This window comes from Musca domestica, unplaced genomic scaffold, assembly GCF_030504385.1.
Source record: "Musca domestica strain aabys unplaced genomic scaffold, Musca_domestica.polishedcontigs.V.1.1 19, whole genome shotgun sequence".
NCBI classification, from domain to species: Eukaryota; Metazoa; Arthropoda; class Insecta; order Diptera; family Muscidae; genus Musca; species Musca domestica.
The window spans coordinates 11,736,856-11,762,779 of record NW_026712245.1 but is presented as its reverse complement, the minus strand read 5'-3'; the positions used below and the strand labels follow the sequence as shown (position 1 = coordinate 11,762,779).

The window sequence follows — 25,924 nt, the reverse complement described above, 5'->3', positions numbered from 1 at the left end:
CAACTTTGATATATCAAGTTTCCAAAAAAGTTGCTTTGTTGTAATTTTCGCCTATGTTGCTACCTGGTATTTCCACCATGGATTTTGTTTTGAACTGTTTAAACAAATTCAAAATATTAATAAAAATTTGCATTTTGTGGACCATAATTTTTTGCAATAAGATTGCTTGAGGGAAGAAACAGAATTTACGTCGAGGTATATTTTTGTAGAAAAGTTATCAACCATCCCATGTTCGACCTCACCTATTACACAAGTACTTTTGACATCATAAATATTCGTTATATTCCTTAAAAATCATATAAACCGAATTTCGAAAAGAAAACAATGGACAAATGCGTGAACCCTTTCGACATTTTCGCTTAATTGTCAATATTTTATTAGTACTAGAGATCAAGCTTGGCATTGCCATTGTAACGATAACGGCGGCGTATCAAAATGTGTTGGGGTCATTTATGGCGCCCACGGAGAAACGTTTATTGTTCTCAACATTAGTCAATTTGTATATAATGGGCTTCCAACTGATTGCAACATACCTATGTAGTCTTTCGATGTGGAGAACTATATGGACGCGAAGATACTCGCGCAGCATTCAATTCCTTTTGATGGTGTGGTCGGTGTTTTGTTGTATTATTATTGTTGGTGGCTGTGTGACAATGTGGTGTCTGCTTGATATGCCAGAAATTCTGGGTGCGAATGTATCGCTGATGCTGTTCCACGGCATGGAGGTGTATTACACAAGTCCAGCCTGGAAGTTTCTTTGGGATGAGATACAGTATAATAATGAGTGTTGTGGTGTCGAGGGATATGATGATTGGATGCATGCCACATGGATGCCTAAGACGACCGTTAAACTATCGAAAGATTCTAGGCTATATAATGGAGGCCGTTTCAAACACAATTCTAAAGAATCCAGAATAATAACTGACTGTGTACGAAAGGAGCCACAAGGCAATCACGAATCAACGGAATTGTCGATCTCATATGAAAATCCAAGTTTATCAATTGAAGACGTTGATGGTGGTGATGATATTGGGTTGGCATACTATTTGGTCTTATATTACAGCCTCATATTTATGTTAATATTTGTGTTTTTAGATTGCGAATTTTGGCTCCATATGCTTGCTGTAAACATAACAGCTTGTCGTGCTATCAGAACTATCTTCCTCGCAGTGATGATACCGATGACGGTAGTATATCTAGCATGTCGCATTTGAATTTCACAGAAATCAACACAAAACCTTGTCTACCGCTCTTCAAGGAATATTTGTGGTATGCAATGCATATCCTGATGGTTTTGGTATCAGCAGCTGTACTAATAGATGTGAGTTAAAATTATTTTTCCCTTAATTTTTAACTCCCACATTATTGCGCAGTTACTATATTTCAATATTCTTTAAATTTTGGTATTATTATAAAATTTGAACCAATTTGGTGGGTATCGGTTTTCTATAAATTCTCTAGCTTCTCACAACAAATGGCATTGTTTAACCAAATACTATTGTACGGCTTAAAAATGTCAATGAAATTCTCAATTGTGGCTTTTCTTGTTATTCCCTCCACCATCCTATGGAGGGTATATTAACTTTGTCATTCCTTTTGTAATTCCTCGAAATATTTATAATCTGGAACAGCGTAAAATTCTAAGACGATCTGATAAAATTATGCTTACATGCATAGTTTACCAGGAAGCAGGTTAAGTTCGTAAATGGGCCATGTCGGTCGACGTTTTCGTATAGCCTCCATATAACGGTACCTCTGTTATTCTGTATTTTCATGAGTTTAGCGACAGTATTTATCGGAGTCATTTCAAATTTCATATTTTATGTTCGTAATAGGTACTACAGCCTATGACAAAAATTTTTGTACGCAGGTTCACGTTTTCGTATTGCCCCCAAATAACGGTACCTCCCGATATTCGGTGTTTTGATGATTTCAGCGACACTACAGGAATTATTTCAAATTTCGTATTTGAAGTTCGTAATGGGTACTACAACCTACGACAAACATTTTTGTATGAAGGTCCAAGTCTTCGTATAGTCGCCATATGACGATACCTGCCAATCTCGGTACTTTTACGATTTGTGCGACATTATTCACCGAAATTGTAACAAATTTCGTATTTAAAGTTCGTAATAGGTACTACAGCCTATGACAAAAAAATCGTATGTAGATTCACGTTTTCGTATATCCCCATACAACTGTACATCCCGATATTCGGTATTTTGATGATTTTAGCGACATTAGTCATCGGTATTGTTATAAATTTGGCATTTGAAGTTCGTAATTAGTACTACAGCCTTTGACAAAAAATTTTATAAGCAGTTTCGTATAGTCTCCATATATCATTTTTCATCCAAGGGGTAGTTTACGGAAGTTTTTTGAAATTTTTCAAGTTCCTACCAAATGGTGGAGGGTATTAAAAGTTCGGCCCGGCCGAATTTAGTTGCTTTTTTACTTGTTTTTTTTTTTTTTTTTTTTTTTTGAAACTCTAGTTGGCTAAGCTATGTTATTCTTATAATTGGACAAATATTGTAAATATTCTTACACTTGGAAAACACAGTTCAGACAATAACAAAAGCTTTTAGAATATTTGGAAAATTAGAGTTTGCCCAAACTCCGTCAACTTGGGCAAAACTCTCAAATTCGAAATCGAAAAAATTTCCATCGAAATTAATTTCTGTATGCTCATTTTAGATTAATAAGCTGATATTATTAAATTAATTTCGATCAATTTTTTTTAAATTTAACTTTTTTTTTTAAGAAAATAAAATTTTTGCAAAAACAAACAAAAACGACACGGCAGATTTAAGTAATTGCAACTGTTCCATTTAAATGTTGAGTGTATTCTAAATATGGAAACGTTTCCATTACCCACAATTGTTTTCGTTCTCTTTTCAGTTATTAATTTGCTGCCTCACTAAATATTTTATGTTTAAAAGTCGATTTCATAGCTACTGCGAACTGGAATCATCTTTTGACGATGATGGTAATGCATTAGTCGTTGTCAAGTGCCCTCCCAAAGTGAGGTGCGTAACCCTCGAAGAAGCAGTTTCCATCGATTCTGATATGGCCAATGTTGGATCAGATGTTGAACCATGTATTTGTTGCTGTGACCTCGAAATGGATCAGAACTGTGGAAATGCGTGCCAATATTTGACTGATGAAAACCGGAGAGATGAAATTGCCCTACATTAATTTTTTAAGAAGTAATTTATTTTAAAAACTAATTCATATTTACAAAATATTTATTTATGACAATTTTTATTTCGAATTTATATTTGTATGTTATTCATTGTGTGCAAATACAAATCTTTAATTATAGATAATACCTTACACTCAGTTTATATTTCACAAAAAAGTAACGATACGTTGTTATGAAATCCGAATTATAAAAAGTAAAAAACTTTGAATATCCTTCATAATTTGGAATGAATTTGGAAATTGTCAAAAAAAATAAATAAAATCCGTTAAAAATTCTCTTACGATCTTAAAAATGTAGCAGTTATATTGGGGTCTATACGAAAACCTGCATAGGCATTATTTGTCGTAAGCATTACAATATTCAAATACGAAACATGAAAAAAATACGGTGGCTAGTCTAGCTAAAATCATTAAAATACTGATTACAAGGAGGTACCCTTATATCGGGGCTATGCCAAGAACTGGCCCTGCATACACAATTTTCTATCCCGCTTGAATTCCATCACGAATAACATATTTTTTCTGAAAAATTCGCGCCAAAATGCTTTTGTACCCTTGTAAAAAATAAATGAGCTCTCACTGGAATAATCTTAACAGCTGTCGGAAGAGTGGCTTAGAAATAACAGCAGTTTGAAGGTTTTCAAACTCAAACCTCTTTCTTGGGTGTCCCAGGCAGAGTAGTAATGTAAATTTGTTTTTAAAGAATAACGCAGAAAAAGATACACGTTTTCTTTCATCGGCCAAACATTATGTGTATATCTATATCAATCTTATATTTAAATATTTTTGCAATTGTATATATATAGATACGCACCTTATCTACATCTGAAATAAATATAACGAAGTGCTTCGATTTCTATGAAATATATGAGGATAGGGTGACAATTTTTTATACAACTAGCGCCACCTACTTAAACATAGCAACACTAAAATGTGAGGTCTTTTTTACTTTATGTCTTTGATATGATATTTGCTTGTACAGTTTTTAAACTGTACAAAATTATCAATACCTTACTATCTAATACTAGATGGCATACCCGTTGTAATGTAGTGCTTATTGAACACGCCTTCGCTATCTTTATATTAAAACAACAATAGATGTCACCAGTTTCATTGCACTGTTAGACTTCATTATTTTTAAAATTTTAGCCTGTTGCTAATAAATGAAAAAAATATATATTTCTATGACAACTTGTTTTATGTCAAAACAAAATGTTAACAATCTCTCAATATGCTATGGCAATAAAAAAAATAGGCCTTGTACTAACCGTCAAAAATAAAGAAAAAACTTGAGTCAAATAATAATTGTCACACATTTTCATGTGGTTATTTTCAATACAAAAAAAATAATTTTCAAAAGAACAAGAACGCAAGAAGCGACTCCAATTTAAATTAGAAGAAAAAATGACGGATCAAAATAACGGCGCTGGGGATCAATGGGATCAGCTAAGCAGTTATTGCTCGTCTGGCGAGGAAGGTAAGTTCGAGACATTTATACAATTCTGAATTCTTCGCAAACTTTCCCCACCCATTATTACCTTTTATTAATTTGTGAATTAGTAATGTGTATATATATTAACATTTTATTTGTTTATTTCACTTAAGAGATGAGCTCAATGATCTGAAATTTGCAATGAAAAAAGACATTTCATTGGCAAATTTCATATCAGTAAGAATCTTAACCTTAACAATTCAAAACACAAAAATTAAATCATATAATAATGTCATTTTTTGAATACTCCTTATTAACTCTCCGCCACAGATGAAAACGTAAAGGAGCAGTTACCACAAACTCCGGAAATACCCCGGCCGACATACACGGACGAAGAGTTGATCAAACTGGTCGATTATATGCAACGCATGTGCATGCTTTTCGCTTTGGATCATCGAGATTGGAGGGAAGAGACATTGGATGTTTTGAGACGTTGGCTGTTGGAGGTCAATGAGGTGCTGGTGACGCTCTTCTACGATGGCAATAAGTTGACTGCCTGTCTGGGCTTTCCCCTTACGCCTGTCTCAGATCTAAGCTATTTCAGTCGTACACCAAATCACATTTTCTCTGTGGAAGGATTCCATGATGAAGTCAACTTTGGCACTGTCCACGAAGATGTTGATGGCTGTTTGCTAAGGGTCCTGCAATTGGTCTATGCCCCGGTCTTTCGCAACTATTCGGACTGGAATGAAAATGTGAAATCACGATTCGCCCAAGCTATGGACAAGTTATTGGGTTACCTCACCAATCTCAATTCGAAAATGGCCGGACTGACAATTCTGTATGTGCCATATGTGGTGCAGCAGATGGCCCGGGAGAATGTGGCTCACGACAGAGAATTTGTGAAGAATATGGAATCGATTGTGGTTTTTTGGACAACCCAGATACGTTCGTTATTGTCGGACAAGGTGCTGGTGGTGCCGCACGATCTAGTAGTTCCCGAGGAGGAATATGAATTTTGGCTTTACCGATGTGAGTATTTCTAACGGGAATGATGCAATGGTAATTTAATGGTCAATTCTGGTTTCAGACGAAGTGTTACATGGCATCAACACGCAATTGGATCAATTGGATGTCCAGAATATCATTAACGTACTGCGCACTTCCCACTCCGTCTATATCAAGCAAATCGATGAACTCATAGCGGAGTGTCGTTTGGAAATGACGGAGGCCAAGTCCAACATCAAATATCTGCATTTGCTGATCGAGCCCTGCTCACGCATTGACAAGTGTGACAGTCCTGCAACGGTGCCTGGCGTTTTGCCACGTATTGTGAACTTTATTCGCTACATTTGGCTCAACTCTCCCTTCTATAATCGCAAGGACCTGATAACGAATCTCTTCCGCGATGTTAGCAATCAAATTATCCGCTTCTGTGTATCGAAGACGGATGTGGACAAAATACTGCAGGGCAATTCCCGATTTGGCATTCGGATGTGCAACATGTCCGTGGACTGCTGTTTGTCGTACAAACTGATATACGAACGCATGTCCAAGGACTTGGCTCAGAAACAACCTAACGCCGGATGGGATCTGGACAATGCGATGATTTTCAACCATGTCGATGCCTTCATAGAGCGACTGCATGATTTAATCGATATTTGTGAGTCAATGATTGTCTTTGCCCGTTTGGATGAGAGCGACGAGATACCCAAACCCCGTTTTGGGGGAACAAATGGTGGAGAGTTTGAACAGACCGCGGAGAGAATGGAAACTGAGTTTCGTCAGACCTTGGAGCTGCTGAAAAGCGATTCGAAAGATTTGATTCTTAACGTCCACAAGAATATTTGGTACGAGGAAGTGCTAAAATATCGCAAAACAGTCCAGAGCCTAGAGGAGACCGTGCAACGTCTGATGGCGAGTGCATTCCAAAGAGTTTGCAACATTGAGGAGGCCCTGGAGGTATTACATGCAGTACTCTTTTACTCCTACAGGAGTTCCATTCGTAAAACCTATCTCGGCATGGTCAGCGAAGTTTGGACAATGTTTGTCAAGGAAATGGAGAGCACCGTTCGGGCTCTAATGGATCGGGTTAAGCTTCATGAATCTTGGCTTAATTACTACGCCTCGAGAGCGGTGAGTTATCGCATAAATATGGAACGTTTGCAGTGGTTAAGGGATCGTCTCAAGAATTCCGAGTGGTTACCAGCGGTTCCTGAAGCAGCTTCCACTTTGGCAAAATTCGACAACTTGAAGAGGGATTTCGAAAAAGAAATGAAAAAGTCATTTGAAGAATGGGTCCGAAGCTGTGGCAGTGGCAATCTGCTGAGCCGTTTGGATCGTACCCTGCTTGTGCGCAGTAAAGCCAAGAAGGGACTCTTGGAGTGCAATATGGATCGTTCCGTGTTGAGTATTTGCCAACAGGCCCAACATTTTGAGCAAATGGGTTTCCAGATTCCCGGAACGATTAAAAAGCTCTATGAGAAATATGCCACCCTGCAGTTTGTCTACAACAGTGTCATAGCTGTGTGTCTCGATTACAATCGCATCTTATCGGCCCTATCCGAGGAGGAGCGAAAACTCTTCAGGGCCCTCATACAGTCATGTGATCGCAAAATAGCTCCGGGCCTATTCAAACTGACATGGGGCGGCGAGTTAAGTGATGCCTATATAGCCGATTGTGCCAAGCACACCAATCGCTTGCAGGAGTCTTTAGATATCTATAAACGCGCCAACCGTCACATTGCCAAGATATGCGAGCAAATATGCGATACACCTTTGGTTAAGTTCACCCTACCCGGAGCCGTGGAGTTGTCTTCGTTCGAGGCAAATGTCAATGCTTACAATCGACGAGCAACCAATCAAATTTTGAATCTCTTCAACACGATAATCGATTTGCTTTATGCGGTCTTTAAGGAATTTCAAAATGTCATTGAAGATGTGAGTGGGGAGTTGGTTTCGTGTTCGCCTTGAGATTTTTGATAAAGATAGATGAATATTTATCTGCATTTCCTTTTTCAGATGACGGCAGAATGGTATAAGTATGTACATCGTTTCGAAGATATGCTGGCGGAGGCTTTGCTAATTTGTGCTCGCAACTCTTTGAACAATGTGTATTTTGCTTTACGCTCGGAGGGCGACATAAATCCCGCTCCCATAATTATTATTTCCATAGATATTCAAGACCAAAAGCTAAGTCTCAGTCCCACCATGGCGACCATTGAAACATTAATGATGGGCATGCTAAGTCGAATTCACAGCAGCTTAGAAGCTATACCGAGAATAGCCCAGAAATTGGAAATGCCCCGTGAGCTTTGTCGACAACCCTTTGCTAAGCTAATGATGGAGGATGCTATCATAGCCGATATCCAAGAGAAAATTAGCATCGAAGTTGATTACAGCAAAGAGGAAATCGATAAATTTGTGCACAATTGGACAGGTTGCAGCGACATTTGGGAGTGCAGCGAAGCGGCGTTTGTAAAGCGTATTGAGGATACCGACCAAACCGCCGACATTTTTGAGGACAGCATTGAATCGTACAGCTCCCAGGCGGAGTTGATCGCCATGAAAGATGCCATTGTCAATGTCTACTTTATAATGGTAAATCAAACGGCCTTGAAAAACACCATCATGGATTACATAGAACGCTGGCAGCTATTGAATGTGAAGTTGCTTACGAAACGAGCAACTTCGCGGATTAAAAGTGAGTGAGAATGCATATCTAAATTAATTTACAAAATTATGTTTAGTAGTTAGAACTTTGAAACCAGTCAAATCAAAAATAGGGTCGTTTTGGTATAAAAGTACCCATGAGTGGAAGTTAACGCTGGAACGTAATAAATGTTTACCTATGAAGTGAACCTAAGTACCGGTCCAGTAGCTTTTTATGTTTTGGTCAAAGTAATTTCTTTGAAAATTTGATTGAAATAATTTTCAGCAGCATAGAGTCCAATAGCACAAATCTGGCGGTCTATTAGTCCTTGAAAAACTATTTATTTACGTTGGTCCTTGAAAATAATCCTTTAAAAATCGAAGTTGGTCCTTTTCTTTTACAAATCCAGGTTTGGTGGTTTGTTGGTCCTTGAAAAATATTCCTTTAAAAATTCACGTTCCGCGTTCTGTTGGTCCTTTAAAAAAAATCCTTTGAAAATAATATTCCTTTAAAAATCCATGTTTGGTGATCTGTGCGCACTTGAAATAAAAAATCCTTTAAAAACGAAGTTTGATGATCTGTTGGCCTTGAAAAATATTCCTTTAATAATCCCCATTCCGTGGTCTGATGGACCTTGAAAAAATATTCCTTTAAAAATCAAAGTTTGATTTGGTGCTTGACAAATTATTTTCTTTAAAAATCCAAGTTTGGTGGCCTGTTGGTCCTGAAAAAATATTCTTTTAAAAATCTGTTGGTCCTTTAAAATCCCAAGTTCGATGGATTGCAGTTGCTTGAAAAAAAATCTAATCTCTTGGTCCTTGAAAAATATTCCTTTAAAAATCCACGTTCAACGTTCTGTTGGTCCTTCTGTGGGCGCTTGAAAAATATTCCTTTAAAAATCCACGTATTATAGTCTCTTCGTCTTTAAAAAATATTCCTTTAAAAATCCACGTATTATAGTCTCTTCGTCTTTAAAAAATATTCCTTTAAAAATCCACGTATTATAGTCTCTTCGTCTTTAAAAAATATTCCTTTAAAATCCACGTATCGTGTTCGCTATGCTATAGCAAAACGTGAACCAATATCAGTGGTACAGGAATTAAAACCAATAACGAACCTTAAGTACCGGATTTTAAACAACCTTGTTAAAAAAAAATTACCAGAATGCCGAATACAAGAGGGTACCGTTACGTGGGGGCCATAGGAAAATATGGAGCTATATAGACATCTGAAAAATAATGCTGTCATTTTTGTTATTGTTCTTGCTGAATTACAGGTGTCTATCGCTATGTCAAACGCAATGAGAAACGAATTAGTGTGGTACCACGAACATTGAAAGAGGCCCGTGAAGCAACTGAACTATTTAATCGCCTGCGAACGGAAGCACCCTTAAAACAGGACGAATTCCCCGAAATTTTGGAACTTTTCAAAGTTTTAGACAAATATCAAATCGACATTGTGGAAAATACCCGGTTATTGGTGGTTAATCTGCAGCCCACGTGGGAAACATATCTCAAGAAACTGGGAGAGGCCGGAGAAATGTTGGACAACACCAAAGAGGAATTCAAGGCGAATCTGCTGCAACAAGCAGATAAATTCCGTGCCATCATGAAGGAGTTTCTGGCTGACTTTATGCTTAAATTACCCACCTCCTCACAAACGTAATACCTTCTCCATCACATGCCCCCTCCCCTTCATCTTCCTAATTTCCCTTCCCTCCCTTCGCCTTTAGAAATCCCAAAATAGCATTGAAATATCTGAAAATTATATCCGATAAAGTGGCCGCTTGTTTCAAATTCGAAGAAAGTCTTATCAATGATTTGGCGATTTTTCGCATCAATCAGCCGGAAAATATGGACCTGAAAAAATTAGATGGGGAAGTGAAAATTGTGCAAAACATTTGGGAACTCATCTTGGAATGGCAGAATGCTTGGAATGAGTGGCGTGTGGGCAATTTTTGGAAAATTAACATTGACCTCATGGAGGACACAGCCTTGGGTCTGTACAAGGAATTTAGCGCCCTGAACAAGAAGTACTATCCACGTAATTGGGATATGCTGATTACGACCACCAAGAATTTGGATAGTTTTCGCAGGACACTGCCCTTGATAACGGCTCTGAAAAATCCTTGTATGCGCCCCAGGCATTGGGATCGCGTTAGGGAGCTGATGCAAGTGTAGGTTAAATATTCTACCCTAAGGGATGGCTTTTTTCATCATCTGTTTTTCCAGGGACTTCGATGAAAATTCGGAGAAATTCACATTGGAATTAATTATCGCATTGGATTTTCAAGCCTATTCCGAGGATATTCAAGACATATCGAATGCCGCCACCATGGAGTTGCAAATCGAAAATGGAATTAAAAATATTGCCAGCATTTGGCGGAAACAAGCCTTTGAAATGACGCCATACCGAGATGGCATCTACAAAATCAAGAGCGTGGATGAGTGCAGCCAACTGCTGGAGGAACATATGGTCCAGATTTCAGCCATGAAATCCACCAGGTTTGTTGAACCTTTCGCCGCGGTGGTGGATTATTGGGAGAAAACCTTATCCTACATCTCGGAGACTTTGGAAAAAGCATTGCAGGTGCAACGCCAGTGGTTGTATCTGGAGAACATATTTTCGGGGGAAGACATACGTAAACAACTACCAAGTGAGGCGACCCGGTTCGCTGCCATAACCGATGAATTTTCACTGCTGTCGTCGAAAATGTTTGAGGCCAAGACAGCTTTAAGAGCTACCCATTTGAAGGCTCCTCCCTTTTTGCTCAACCGTTTTCAGAAAATGGACGAACGTTTGGAGGCTATACAGAGGGCATTGGAAATATATCTGGAACGGAAGAGGCAACTATTTCCCCGTTTCTATTTCATTTCCAATGACGATCTTTTGGAAATTCTGGGCAACAACAAGCGGCCGGATTTGGTGCAAATCCATTTGAAAAAGCTATTCGATAACCTGGTTAAGCTGGAGTTGAGACGAGTTGGCAAGGCCATGAATCGCTGGCAAGCTCTGGGCATGTATTCAGACGACGGAGAGTATGTGGAATTCCTCCATGTCATTTACATAGATGGTCCCTCTGAGAAATGGCTGACAATGGTTCAGGATTATATGTTTGCTGTAATGCGGGAACAGTTGAAGCTGACCAGAGCCTCGCTGCGAAAGCTCGCATCGAATCGGGAGAAGTGGCTGTCGTTGTGGCCGGGCCAACTGGTTAATACTACATGTCTAATCCAATGGACCACGGAGTGTACGCGCAGCCTGGTCCACTGTAAAATGGTCGATCAAAAGAAACCCCTGCGCAAGCTGAAGCGCAAGCAGAGTAAAAATCTGGGCAAACTCTCGGAGATGTCTCGCAAAGATTTGAATAGGATAATGCGCCTCAAGGTGAACACTCTGATCACGGTCGAAATACATGGACGAGATGTCATTGAGAGGATGTACAAAACCAATTGCAAGGATGTGTCGCACTTTGAGTGGTTCTCCCAGCTGCGTTTCTATTGGCATCGTGAGTCGGAATCGTGCGTCATACGACAGACGAACACTGAGCACTGGTACGGATATGAGTACATTGGCAATTCAGGCCGATTGGTGATAACTCCTCTCACCGATCGATGCTACATTACGCTGACAACGGCTTTGCATTTGTATCGTGGCGGCAGTCCCAAGGGACCTGCAGGCACTGGTAAAACGGAGACGGTAAAAGATTTGGGGAAGGCCCTGGGTATGTGGGTCATTGTCACCAATTGTTCGGAGGGCTTAGATTTCAAAAGCATTGGCAAGAATTTTTCCGGTTTGGCTCAGACCGGTTCCTGGGGCTGTTTCGATGAGTTCAATCGCATAAACATCGAAGTGCTGTCAGTGGTGGCCCAACAAATTATGTCGATTTTGTCGGCACTGTCTGCCAAACTGAGTGAATTCGTCTTCGAGGGTCAAAAGATAAAACTGGTTCCGACTGTGGGACTCTTTATCACCATGAATCCGGGCTATGCCGGCCGTACTGAGTTGCCTGACAATTTGAAGTCCATGTTTCGACCGATTTCTATGATGGTGCCCGACAATGTAATTATAGCCGAGAACACCCTGTATTCTGACGGTTTCACCAACACCCGAAGTTTGGCCCGCAAGGTCTACACTCTGTACGAATTGGCCAAGCAGCAGCTGTCCAAGCAATACCACTATGATTTCGGTTTGCGTTCAATGGTAGCTCTGCTGCGCTATGCGGGACGCAAGAGACGTCAATTGCCTCATGCCAGCGAAGAGGAGGTGGTCTACTTGGCCATGCGCGATATGAATGTGGCCCGCTTGACGGCCAATGATTTGCCACTCTTCAATGGCATAATGTCGGATATATTCCCCGGAGTGGAAGTGCCCCTGATAGACTACAGCGATTTCCAAACAGCCATTGAGGATGAGCTGCTGGCAAACGGACTGCAAGTCATACCAAGTGCTGTGAAGAAGGTAATCGAGTTGTATGAGACCAAGAATTCGAGACACTCTACGATGATTATTGGCGATACTAACACGGCGAAGTCGGTTACTTGGAAATGCTTGCAGGGTGCCTTCGGACGTATGAATTCCCAAAAGAAAACCGGTTGGCCGGCAGTGGCGGTACATCCTGTCAATCCCAAGGCTCTCAATTTAGCCGAACTCTATGGAGAGTACAACTTGGCGACGGGAGAATGGTTGGATGGTGTTCTAAGTTCGATAATGCGCATCATATGCGCCGACGAAGATCCAACTCAGAAGTGGCTGCTATTCGATGGTCCCGTTGATGCTGTGTGGATAGAAAATATGAATTCCGTAATGGATGACAACAAGATACTGACGCTGGTCAACAGTGAGCGCATAACCATGCCGGCCCAGGTGTCGTTGCTGTTCGAGGTGGCCGACCTGGCAGTGGCCTCACCTGCCACAGTGTCCCGCTGTGGTATGGTCTACAATGATTATCGTGATTGGGGGTGGAGACCCTTTGTCGAGTCATGGCTACAGCGACAGAAACCCCCCGAATATGTCAAGTATATCCGCCAGTACTTCGATGAGTTCTTGGACAAAGTTCTGACATTCAAGAACTCCGAGTGCAAGGAAATTGTCAAGACCAACGAACTGAATGTGGTGATGTCGATGTGTCACCTCCTCGAAGGATTCGCCACCAAACAAAATGGCATTGTTGTGGGCAACGAAGAGTTGCTGGAGACCATGTGTAAATTATGGTTCATGTTCTGTTTGGTTTGGTCCGTCTGCGGCACTGTCGATGAACGGGGACGCTTGCGGCAAGATGCCTACATAAGAGAGTTGGACAGCTGTTTCCCCATCAAGGACACCATTTATGATTATTACGTTGATCCAGTGCAGAGGTGTTTTCTGCCCTGGGATAGCAAACTGTCCGACACATGGAGATTTAACGAAGAGTAAGTAGAGGGGTGGGGGAGGGAGTGGGTGTTGTTAAAATGTGCCTTTCTTGATATTCTTCTTCTGCTAGGGAACCGTTTTACAAAATCATTGTTCCCACCGTGGACACAGTTCGTTATGAGTATTTGGTTTCAAAACTTTTGCAAGACAATCATCCGGTACTGATGGTTGGCAATGTTGGCACGGGCAAAACCTCAACGGCCGTCAGTGTAATGGAGTCCTGTGACAAGACAAAATTTACTGTCCTCTCCATCAATATATCGGCCCAGGTAAGTGCAGCGTTGTTCGTTGAACTAATCAACAAAAGTTGGGAGATTATTAAATGCGCATGTGGATTTGCGCATGCGCTGTTATCCAATACCTCTGGGGTTAGACGCTTGTTCTATGAAAATTTGAAATGAAAACGATTTCCTTATAAAATTTTTCATTTCACTTGTTGGGCCTTATAACACAAAATTACACTGTGCGACAAAATTCACTTTATTAATTACACCAAAAATGCAGCAGATTATGAAAGTAGAGCTAAAAATAGGAGACACAGGTATCTGTTTTTGAAAAGTTTATACCGCAAAGTAACCTAAATAATGGGGCAAGTTCCCCCTCCCCCACATTTGGTTACATTTCGGATTAAGATTTTTTGTAGTCCTTGAATTGTCTGTATATAAGGTCTTAGTCAGTGCTACGGATAACAAAAATTTTAAATAAAAGAACCAAAAGACCCCTATCCTCTTATTTACAGACCACCGCTGCCGGTTTACAGGAATCCATTGAAAATCGCACCGAGAAAAGAACAAAGACGCATTTCGTTCCGATTGGTGGCAAGAAAATGATCTGCTTTATGGATGACTTTAATATGCCCGCTAAGGATGTGTACGGATCACAGCCTCCATTGGAGTTGATACGGCAATGGATTGACTACAAATACTGGTTCAATCGAAGAAACCAGCAGAAGATCTATGTCACCAACACTCTGCTAATGGCAGCCATGGGTCCTCCTGGCGGTGGTCGCCAAGTGATATCGTCGCGCACCATGAGTCGATTTTTCCTTTTGAACATGACCTTTCCCACCGAGGCTGTGATAATGCGTATTTTCGGAACGATGATACGTCAGAAGTTGCAACCATTCGCCAATGAGGTGCGCGAACTGTGGCATCGCATCTCTGCGGCCACCATCCACCTCTACAACGATGTGGTCTCAAAAATGCTACCCACTCCGAACAGGTCTCATTATCTGTTCAATCTGCGTGATATATCCAAGGTATTCCAGGGTTTGCTACGAGCCAATTCCGAGGTGCTGGTGAAGAAGGCCCAATTTCTGAGGCTGTGGATACACGAGTGTTTTCGGGTGTTCTGTGATCGGCTGGTGGATGACAACGACTACGATTGGTTTGTCAACGAGATTAATGATGTCCTGGGAAAACACATGGAGGTCACCTTTCACAGTTTGTGCCCCAATAAAGTTGTGCCGATTTTCGGTGAGTTTATGAGTATGCAAGGCTTCTACGAGGACCTGAACGCAGACAACTTGCGTTCATACATCAATGACCAGTTGATGGAGTACAACAATTTCCCTGGCATGGCTCGCATGAATTTGGTCTTCTTCAAAGAGGCTATCGAACATGTCTGCCGGATTGTCCGGGTCATATCACAACCCCGGGGCCATGTTTTAAACATTGGCATTGGTGGTTCCGGTAGACAGGTATTGGTCAAGTTGGCAGCCTTTATTCTGGAGATGGGTGTATTTCAAATTGAGGTGACTAAAAAGTACAAGACACAGGAATTTAAGGAGGACCTGAAGAACCTATACAAAGTGACTGGGGTGAAACAGAGGGCAACAGTTTTCATCTTCAGCGGCGAGCAGGTGGTCGAAGATACCTTCTTAGAAATCCTCAATAATATGCTGAGCACCGGCGAAATAAATCTCTTCAAGGCGGATGAATTTGAGGAACTAAAGACTGAATTGGAAAGGCCGGCAAAGAAGGCGGGAATCCAACTAACCACGGAAGCCTTGTACAATTTCTTCATGCAAAATGTACGGGACAACATGCATATTGCCCTGGCCATGAGTCCCATCGGGGAGGCTTTTCGATCCTATATTCGCCAATATCCGGCCCTGATTAACAACACCACACCGAATTGGTTTAGATTATGGCCTCAGGAAGCATTGTTGGAAGTCGCAGCCAAGTTCCTATCAGAATTCAAAATTAACGTGCCAGTGCCCGGCAGAGAAGATGAAAAACATCGTGACAATTTAGTAATGAGCACCGAGGAGACACTGCAAAGGGATGTGGCCTATGCCTTTTCAGTCATACACTCCAGCGTCACGGAAATCTCTCAGATGATGCTCTTAGAGGTGAAACGGCAAAACTACGTGACGTCTTTAAATTATTTGCAGCTGGTAAGCGGTTTCAAGGAGCTTCTGCAAAGCAAGCGCTTTGAAATATCATCCAGTGCCAACAAGTTACGCAATGGCCTTTCGAAAATAGCCGAAACTCAGGAAAAGGTGACTGTGATGTCCGAAGAGCTGAAAGTGAGTTCGGAACAGGTGAAAATGTTGGCGGTGGAGTGCGAAGAGTTCATCGCCATTATTGAGGAGCAAAAGACGGAGGCGACAGAGCAAAAAGAGAAAGTGGATGCCGAGGCAGTTATCATTCGACGTGATGAGGTGATCTGCTTAGATTTGGCAGCCACCGCCAAGGCTGATCTAGATGTTGTTATGCCAATGGTGGATGCCGCTGTCAAGGCTCTAGATGCTCTCAACAAAAAAGATGTGGCTGAGGTCAAGTCATACGGACGTCCACCCATGAAGATCGAAAAGGTAATGGAAGCTGTTCTGATATTAATTGGCAAAGAACCTACATGGGAGAATGCGAAGAAGGTGTTGGGCGAAGCAACGTTTCTCAATGATCTCAAAAACTTTGATCGCGACAATATATCGGATAAAACCTTGAAACGCATTGCCTTGTATACAAAAAATCCCGAGTTGGAACCGGACAAGGTCGCCGTGGTGTCTTTAGCTTGCAAGTCTTTAATGCAGTGGATAATAGCAATTGAAAACTATGGTAAAGTTTATCGCATAGTGGCGCCCAAGCAGGAGAAGTTGGATAATGCGATGCGTTCGTTGGCAGAGAAGCAAGCACAGCTAGCTGCAGCCAGAAAGAAACTGGAGGAGTTAAACGCACAACTGGCCGAACTCTATAGGAAGTTGAAAGAGAAAACAGATCTTCTGAATGAGCTTCGTTTGAAGGAGGAACGCCTGAGAAAACAACTGGAGAGAGCCATCATCTTGGTGGAATCTCTGTCGGGTGAACGGGAGCGCTGGATTGAAACAGTCGCCCAGCTGGATAAACAATTCGAAAAGCTGCCCGGGGATTGTCTTATATCCACCGCCTTTATGTCCTACTTGGGTCCATTCGACACCAAATATCGTGAGATTCTTTTGGAACGATGGGCTCTGCTCATCAAGGAAAAGTTAATACCAGCCACCGAAGACCTGAAGATCACGGGTTTTCTCTCCGATGCAGTTACTATTCGTGAGTGGAATATTCAGGGCTTGCCTGCTGATGATTTTAGCACCGAGAATGGTGTCATTGTGACTCGGGGCAGTCGTTGGCCTCTAATTATTGATCCGCAAATGCAAGCCAACTCTTGGATAAAAAATTACGAAGAGAAGAATGATTTGAAACTAATCGATTGCGGGCAATTGGATTATTTGAAAACTCTGGAGTTGGCACTGCAGAATGGCAATCCAGTTCTACTGCAGAATGTGGGTGAAAGCATTGATCAGTCCCTTAATCCCATATTGCGCAAGAGCTATACCCTGCAGGGTGGTCAGAAGCTAATCAAATTCAATGACAAATTTTCTACCTTCAATGACAATTTCCGACTGTACATAACAACAAAAATGACCAATCCCCATTACCCTCCGGAGATATCGTCGAAAACTACAATTGTCAATTTCGCCCTGAAGCAGGATGGTTTGCAGACCCAGCTACTGGGTATCATAGTGCGCAAGGAGAAGCCGGCCTTGGAGGAGCAAAAGGACGAACTGGTGGTGACTATAGCCCGCAACAAGAGAACTCTAATAGATTTGGACAATGAAATTTTGAGATTGCTTAATGAGAGTAGGGGATCGCTGCTGGAAGACGACGAGCTGTTTGCCACATTGCAGAAGTCTCGGCAAACCTCAACACTGGTCAAGGAGTCCCTGAGCACGGCCGAAGTGACTGAGATTGAAATAGACACGGCGCGTCAAGAGTATCAACCTGCTGCCGAGCGAGCCTCAATTTTGTTCTTCGTCCTCATGGACATGTCGAAGATAGATCCAATGTACGTCTTCTCCCTGTCGGCCTATATACTGCTCTTCACGCAGTCCATCGAGCGCAGTCCCAAGCATCAGATCGTCTTCGAACGTATTATGAATATCAATGACTATCACACCTATGCGGTGTACAAAAACACCTGCCGTGGCCTCTTCGAGAAACACAAACTCTTGTTCTCAATTCACATGACCGCCCAAATTTTGGCCAATGCCGGGAGGTTGGTCGAAGCGGAATATGAATTCATTCTGAAGGGTGGCATTGTTTTGGACAAACAAGGTCAGCCACCGAATCCTGCTCCACGTATGTTATGCATTATTGCAAGGGAATGTGGTCCTGTCATAATTTTGTATTCAATTTTAGATTGGATCAGTGAACAGGCGTGGGACAATGTAACGGAATTGGACAAAGTGGCTGGTTTCCATGGCATTATCGATTCTTTCGAGCAGAGTGCCAAACTGTGGCAGGGTGAGTTGTTATTGCAATGGCAAAATATATGCGGTATTTGCATAACTTGTAATGGTAAGACTAGGAATACACAGAAAAGGAGAGAGAGGACGAGAGGTGTTAAATTAAATCTGAGAAAATTCCAGAAAATGCGAAACAGCAAAACTATTTTAAAATACCAATATTAGATGCTAATCCTTTATAATCAGGTAGCAGGGATTCAGAAGCTGGCACCCATGCTATTAGGTTTTACTCCGCTAAATATGTAGAGCGAAAGGGGGTTTAAAGAGAGGATTATTATTATTATATTTTCTTAAAATGTCCTACTAGTTAGAAGTATAACTTATTATAAAATTTGGCTCTTTGTGGGGGGGAGGTACCAAATGGTATCAAATGGCCCAAACCATTATTTCGATGAGACACGTTTTTGTCCATATCAAATGATATATACCTTCTCTAGCCATATGGCTGAGGGTATAAAAAATAGAACAAAAGTGGCATCCATGTCGAGCCAAATAGCCGTTTTTAACTCGTCTACCAGCCCCACTAACCTGAACAGAATAGTTCACTCGATTTCGATTATGGACACCCTAATGTTTATATTTCAGTTTAACTATTCTTTGCAACTTTCGTAATTATTTGTTCGCCTTCTCAGTTTGGTATGCCACGACAAATCCCGAAGTGGAAGATCTGGTCGGTGAATGGAACGACAAACTTACAGACTTTCAGAAAATTTGCGTGGTAAGATGTCTTCGGCCCGATCGCATACAATTTTGTCTGACCCAATTTATCGTCAATTCCTTGGGAACACGGTTCGTGGAACCCCCAGTATTGGATTTGAAGGTTACATTTGAAGAGTCCATAGCACAGACGCCTCTAATATTTGTCTTATCTCCGGGAGTGGATCCCGCCCAATCACTGCTCACATTGGCCGAACAGGTGAAAATGTCCGCCCGCATGTTTTCGCTGAGCTTGGGTCAGGGACAAGCGCCAGTGGCAACCAAATTGATAATGGACGGCATCAGGGATGGTAACTGGGTATTTCTGGCCAATTGCCACCTGTCCCTGAGCTGGATGCCGACACTGGATAAAATTATTGCCACCATGCAGTCTATGAAACTGCATAAACGCTTTCGTTTGTGGCTAAGTTCGAGTCCACATCCCGAATTCCCCATCTCCATACTACAGTCCAGCATTAAAATGACCACAGAGCCACCCAGAGGCATTAAGGCCAACATGAAACGGCTATACAATAATGTCAATGAAGACAACTTCGAAATGGCCAATGACGCATCGAAGTACAAGAGACTTCTGTTTTCGCTTTGTTTCTTTCACACAATACTCCTGGAACGCAAGAAGTTCCTGCAGCTGGGCTGGAATGTCATTTATAGTTTTAATGATTCGGATTTTGAGGTTTCCGAGGTCTTGTTGCTGTTGTATTTGAATGAATATGAGAACACTCCGTGGGGAGCTTTGAAATATCTAATTGCTGGCGTCAATTATGGTGGTCATGTCACAGACGATTGGGATCGCAGGCTATTGACCACCTACATCAATCAGTTCTATTGCGACGACACAATAAATGTGTCCAAGCATAGGTAAGTGCGAATTTCTATGAGATTTCCTTCTGTGTTCCGCATCCACAACACCCTTTTAGATTATCCTCTTTGCCCAATTATTTTATACCACCGGATGGTGATGTTCAGTCGTATCTGGATCAAATACAGCAATTTCCTACATTTGATAGGCCTGAGGCCTTTGGACAACATCCCAATGCTGATATTGCTTCCCTGATTGGAGAGACGCGTCTGCTGTTCGAAACCCTCATCTCAATGCAAGTCCAATCCTCAGCATCGGTGGGTGAGAGTAAAGAGCAAAAGGTGTTGCGTTTGGCCCACGACATCGCTTCAAGTACTCCGGATGAACTGAATTACGAGCAAACCGCAAAACTAATTGGCCTGAAGCGCACACCATTGGAGGTGGTACTGCTGCAGGAGATGGAACGTTACAATGTCCTTTTGCGGAATATCAAAATCCATCTCAGGGATTTGCAAATGGGCATAAAGGGGTTGGTGGTGATGAGCACCGATTTGGAAGACATATATCAGGCGGTGTACGAGGGTCGGGTGCCTTTGGTGTGGTTAAAAAGTAAGGGACTAAGTGTTTTCTCTGTGCGCTGTGGGCTCATCCTTCTTTCTTAATAGGTTATCAGTCCACAAAGCCATTGGCTTCGTGGTCCCGAGATTTGGTCTTTCGCATTGAACATTTCGCCCAGTGGGCCAAGGTTCTGAAACCGCCAACGTTGTTTTGGTTGGCAGCCTACACCTTTCCCACGGGATTCATAACAGCAGTTCTGCAAACGTCAGCTCGCTCGAGTCGTACGCCCATCGATGAATTGGGTTGGGAATTTTTTGTTTTCGTAGAGGAAGACGCTGCAGCAGCTCGTATAGTGCGCGAGGGTGGTGGTGTCTATGTCCGTGGCTTGTTTTTGGAGGGTGCCGGTTGGCTGCGTAAGGGTCAGTGTTTAACCGATCCTTTACCCATGGAACTGGTCTACCCCATGCCGGTCATACATTTCAAGCCAGTCGAACAAACGAAGAGGAGAACCAAAGGAATCTACTCGTGTCCCGCCTACTATTATCCGGAACGGGCCGGTTCGTTTGTAATAGCTGTTGACTTGAAATCTGGATCAGAAACTGCCGATTACTGGATTAAACGGGGCACAGCATTGTTGTTGAGTTTGAGTACATAATTTTAATTGAGGTTAATTGTTTAATAAATGTTTGCGTTGAATATGTGTGGGGTGTCTCATTATAGGGGTATTGCATAAGAGTTTCTTAACATCAAAAGGAATGAAATATTGGATTATTTTCGAAAGATTTATGTGTGGTCACAGCTATAAGATTATTCTCAAAATTACATCTGAGAGCAATTATCTTTGTACCTCCCCTAAAATGGTTTGACATTGAAAGTAATAATTATCCCAATAAAATAAAAAAACTTGTCCGATTTTCACACAACTTCGCACATCCCAATATTTCAGTCAGTATAAAACTTAGGGTGAAGATGGGATATATCAGAACGTTTTTTTTGGTGCCTTTTATATGATTTATATAACTTTTACTTATTTTAATATTGATACCATAATCAAATGAAATGAGAAATGGTACCTTATCCACAAAAGGTCAAAAAAAATGTATACAGGGTGAGATAAAAAACTGCAACAAAGTCAAACGCTATAATTTTTACATTTTTTTTTAAATTTTATTGAATGAAAGTCAAAAATATAGCATCAAATTTTAGAAAAAGTTTGGATTTGTTCGAATTGGTTACCTTTCGCACAAATTATGGCCTTCAAAGGGCCAATGAAGCTCTCTTGAGTCTATTTTCTTTCTGTTGCGATGTAAGTTCTTGCACTTTTTGGAATTTCAATGGCTTTACGCTGAGCTTATTTTTCAATATTAGTCGAATGGAATATTGCGATATGTTCAGCTCACGGGCCTTTTCTCGGTCACTGCGACGCGGGTTTCGATCAAGTCGCTTCTATACTTTTCGAACCATTTCTGCTGATGTTGCTGTTCCCTTCCGTCCACTTCCTTGACGTCGGGCTACGCTACTCGTATCACGGTAACGAGCGATGGTACGAGGCAAGAAAAGATTTATTCACATTTAAATGCTGGAGTGTTCTAACGATAGCTACATGTGGTTTTCCAGCCAAATATAAAGAAATCACACTATCACGCTTGAATTCCATAACGAATAATTTTTGGGATCTTGAATCGAAACAATGACTACGCATGACCATAAAATGCCCCAAACTTTCACACGTTGAGTATGGAGAGGCTTCTCAACGAATCCTCTCGTATTTCCGATTGAGCTTGCGAGGTGTAAATGGGCCTCATAAGTCAAGACGATTTCTCGATTAGGTTCTGGAAAATGTTCATGCTTTTCAAGGACACAACAAGGAACGTTATTGGGGTTGACGCTTTAATGACATTTGTGGAGTGCCCAATTCAAAAAACGATCGCGAATGGAGAAACCAGCGGCTGTTGTTGCATAGTCTATATAATATGTGTTCGTAACATATCTTCGGTACAATTTTATTTGAAAGCCTTGTTAGGACACCTGGTGTTGGGCTGGTTATTTCATACAGTTAGTCTATTTATATGTTGGTATTTGTGTTAACACTAGAATTTGGACAAACAATATTGGTCCTTTTCTTCAAGAATTTTTTTTTTTTTTATCACTGCCATGTCAATGCGGAACAGGAAACAAGAATTGCTATTCGTTTCATTCTCCCAACACATGGTCCACTTTGAACATATAGTTCGCTATACATATTGCTAATTACGAATGTAAGAAATCCGAACCTAGAAATAACCCCCACGAAACCTTGGATTTTGCAATTGCGATATAATATTTGAACTAAAAAGCGCGATGTGCCCCACCAACATTATTCCCATATTTTAGCCACAAATCAGAATTTATTTCCATATATTTATTATTTCAAAAATCTGGATTATTTAATAATACAATAGTTTTGTAAAACTTTTTAAATATAATTGCATTTTAATGACTACCAAGTGATAGACAACTGTCGTCAGCCCCCAACAGAAAAGGGTCGAATAGATAAAAAAATCGCTGGCGCTACACTGACCACCAACGCATGTCGCGGCGTTTTCTTTATCAACCTAATGAAGTGATTGATTGTTAATTGCCTTTCAACGTCAGATAAGTCTTTTCCATGCAAAACATAGCTGGCAAACGGTTAATTTTTTTCCAAATGGCATTCGAAAAATGTTTGGGTCACCGTTCACTTCGTTCGTTCTGGCAGTGGCCTTAATTAGCAGCTGGAGTTTCAAGCTGACCAACGCATCCAACATATTGGCCCTGTTCATCAATAGCCACCGTTCCCATTTGCTGCTCTACACATCAATTGTAAATTTGCTACTGGACAGGGGACACAATGTAACCGTTATAACCACTCTGGAAGTGCAAGAATTCTCCTCAGCTCCTGAAAATCTAAAATGGATAAAGTTATCATCGGAGTACACGAGATCGAGGCATTTGCCAAATTCGAATGCCTTGGAACAGATTGAATCCATGATGAAGCGTATCGATGACACCTCAGAGTTTATGAACGATCCAGCGTGGCGTAAATTTATGAAGGATCCGAGAGACCATCATTTCGATCTTATGCTATTGGGTTACCTCTTCAATGACTACCAATTGGGTGTGGCTGCTCATTTTAAGTGTCCCTCGGTGGTGATTTGGACTGGGCAGCCAATTGGATTTATTCATAAATTAATTGGTAATCCGGAATACAGACGATATGTGCCTCAACCCTACGATCGACATCAATACAGAGGTTGGAGGGGTGTTGCATTTGGATGGTTCGAGAAGTTCGTCGAAAGCATTGCTTTGCACAAAATGAAGGAAGTGTATGAGTGAGTACTAGGATGAAAGGATAACGTATAAAATGAATGTAAACTCGTGTGTGCTTGTGTTGCTATTTGTATAGACTCTATCGATATTTTTCATCAAAATCAGCTCCGAGCCAATATACTATTGCCTTGGATGGTATAACGGACAGCCTTCATTAGATATTCCCTATAAAAAGTGAGGGATAGTTGATAGTGGCATACGGTTGCCACTCAAAACACTCAAAAGATTGTGAGGGTGCATCGGGGGTTTGAAAGTTTACATCACGAAGTAATCAAAATGGATGGACATCCTGCCACATTTTTTGTAATTTTTGGATTATTTTGAGTCTATTTTCTTCCTGTTGCGATGTATCTTCTTGCACTTTTTTGAAATTCAATGGCTTTACCCCGAGCTCCTTTTTTAATATTTGCCGAATGAAATATTGCGATATGTTCAGCTCGCGAGCCACTTTTCGGTCACTGCGACGTGGGTTTCGATCAAGTCACTTCCATACTTTTCGAACCATTTCTGCTGATGTTGCTGTTTTCTTCCGTCCACTTCCTTGACGTCTGGCTACGTTACCAGTATCACGGTAACGAGCGATGGTGTGAGACACAAAAGATTTATTCACATTTGAATGCTGGAGTGCTCTAACGATAGCCACTGGTGTTTTTTTTAGCAAATATAAAGAAATTACAATATCACGCTTGAATTCCATCACGAATAACTCTTTTTTCTGGAAAATTCTCACCATGTTTTTGTACGCTTGTAAACAGTATAATGAGCTGTGATTGAAATAATTTTAACAGCTGTCGGACGAGTGGCTTCGAAATGGCAGCAGTCTAAAGTTGGTTGCAGTTTTTTCATCTCAGCCTGTAGTTAAAAAAAATCAAATTTGATATTGGTAGTCGTTGTTAGTCCTCGATGGTATATAAAAAGTTTTCTCTTCAATCCAAGTTTGCTTAAACTCAACAAAGTTCCTTGTTTTTTTTAAGTCAGTCCACTTAGCTATATGATGTGTAAAAATTCGTAACGGCCGAACAAGATTATTTTTTCTTTGAGAAGAATTTTAGTTACTTTAGTTTTCAGTTCTGCTTTTGATGAATATTTATATTCTTTTTTAATTTCAGTGAACACTTCCCCCAACCCGAATACCCTACATTTTGGGAAATACGAAAAAATGTCTCCCTGACGTTTGTCAATCACCATTCGTTGAGTGAGGGTCCCATTGGTCCACAGGTACCGGGGATTATTGAAATTGGTGGTCTGCAATATTCAAAACTATATGCCAACAAAACTTCCACTGAACACTGTGACAGTGATCTCGAAACCATCCTAAATGAGGGAAAGGACATTATCTATCTGAGTTTTGGTTCCCGAGTTAAGTGGTCAATGTTGGATAGAAATATGCCAAGAGTTTTCGTTGAGGCGTTTAAATTATTCATCAACTATACAGTTATATGGACTTATGACCGAGACTGTGAGGACTTGGAAAAACTCTCCCCAAACATTAAATGTCGTGCTTGGTGGCCTCAAAATGCAATATTAGCCTGGAATAATACAAAGCTTTTTATAACGCATGGCGGCAAGGGCAGTGTTTCGGAAGTGTATAGCCATGCTAAACCCATTTTGGGTTTTGCTTTCTTTGGCGATCAGAGAGCCAACGTGGCCAGAATACAAACCAAACAGTTGGGCATGGCATTGGACATTTATAATCTCACCTCAGCCCAATTGGTGGATACGCTCAACGAACTTCTAAAGACTGATCGGTATCATAGAAATGCATTGGCATTCTCTCGATTATATCGCGACAGGCCCCAAAGCAGCGAAGAAAGCGTCATCTTTTGGCTGGAATATGTCATGCGATACGGCGGTGCAAGACATTTACACAGTCCTCTGAGGGATTTGAACTTTTTTGAATATTATTCATTAGATATTTATTTAATTGTCATTGTAATATTGTTAATTGTAGTCAAATTATGCAATTGGTTGGAAAAGAAGCTCGAATCATAAAAACTTACCTCCAAGGTTAAGCTC

General features: G+C 41.1%; 3 protein-coding genes across 3 annotated transcripts; all 3 read left to right on the top strand.

Annotated features, from left to right (window-relative positions):
• Positions 1–215: 215 nt before the first annotated feature.
• Positions 216–3,328, top strand: LOC101890537 (uncharacterized). Its single transcript, XM_005182879.3, has 3 exons — positions 216–1,033; positions 1,096–1,321; positions 2,899–3,328. Exons 1-3 carry the CDS (start codon positions 333–335, stop codon positions 3,193–3,195), a joined length of 1,224 nt encoding a protein of 407 aa, XP_005182936.2. The 5' UTR covers positions 216–332; the 3' UTR covers positions 3,196–3,328.
• A 1,198-nt stretch (positions 3,329–4,526) lies between these two features.
• On the top strand, positions 4,527–21,260 carry LOC101890193 (dynein axonemal heavy chain 2). The gene is made up of 13 exons (XM_005182877.4): positions 4,527–4,678; positions 4,964–5,665; positions 5,724–7,573; positions 7,655–8,336; positions 9,562–9,946; positions 10,018–10,461; positions 10,517–13,696; positions 13,768–13,966; positions 14,437–18,319; positions 18,380–18,484; positions 19,119–20,061; positions 20,121–20,611; positions 20,668–21,260. The coding sequence occupies exons 1-13, from the start codon at positions 4,606–4,608 to the stop codon at positions 21,213–21,215; spliced, it is 13,485 nt and encodes a 4,494-aa protein (XP_005182934.3). The 5' UTR covers positions 4,527–4,605; the 3' UTR covers positions 21,216–21,260.
• Positions 21,261–23,260: 2,000 nt separating this feature from the next.
• On the top strand, positions 23,261–25,909 carry LOC131802041 (UDP-glucosyltransferase 2). Its single transcript, XM_059121387.1, has 2 exons — positions 23,261–23,910; positions 25,018–25,909. Exons 1-2 carry the CDS (start codon positions 23,261–23,263, stop codon positions 25,898–25,900), a joined length of 1,533 nt encoding a protein of 510 aa, XP_058977370.1. The 3' UTR covers positions 25,901–25,909.
• Positions 25,910–25,924: the final 15 nt, after the last annotated feature.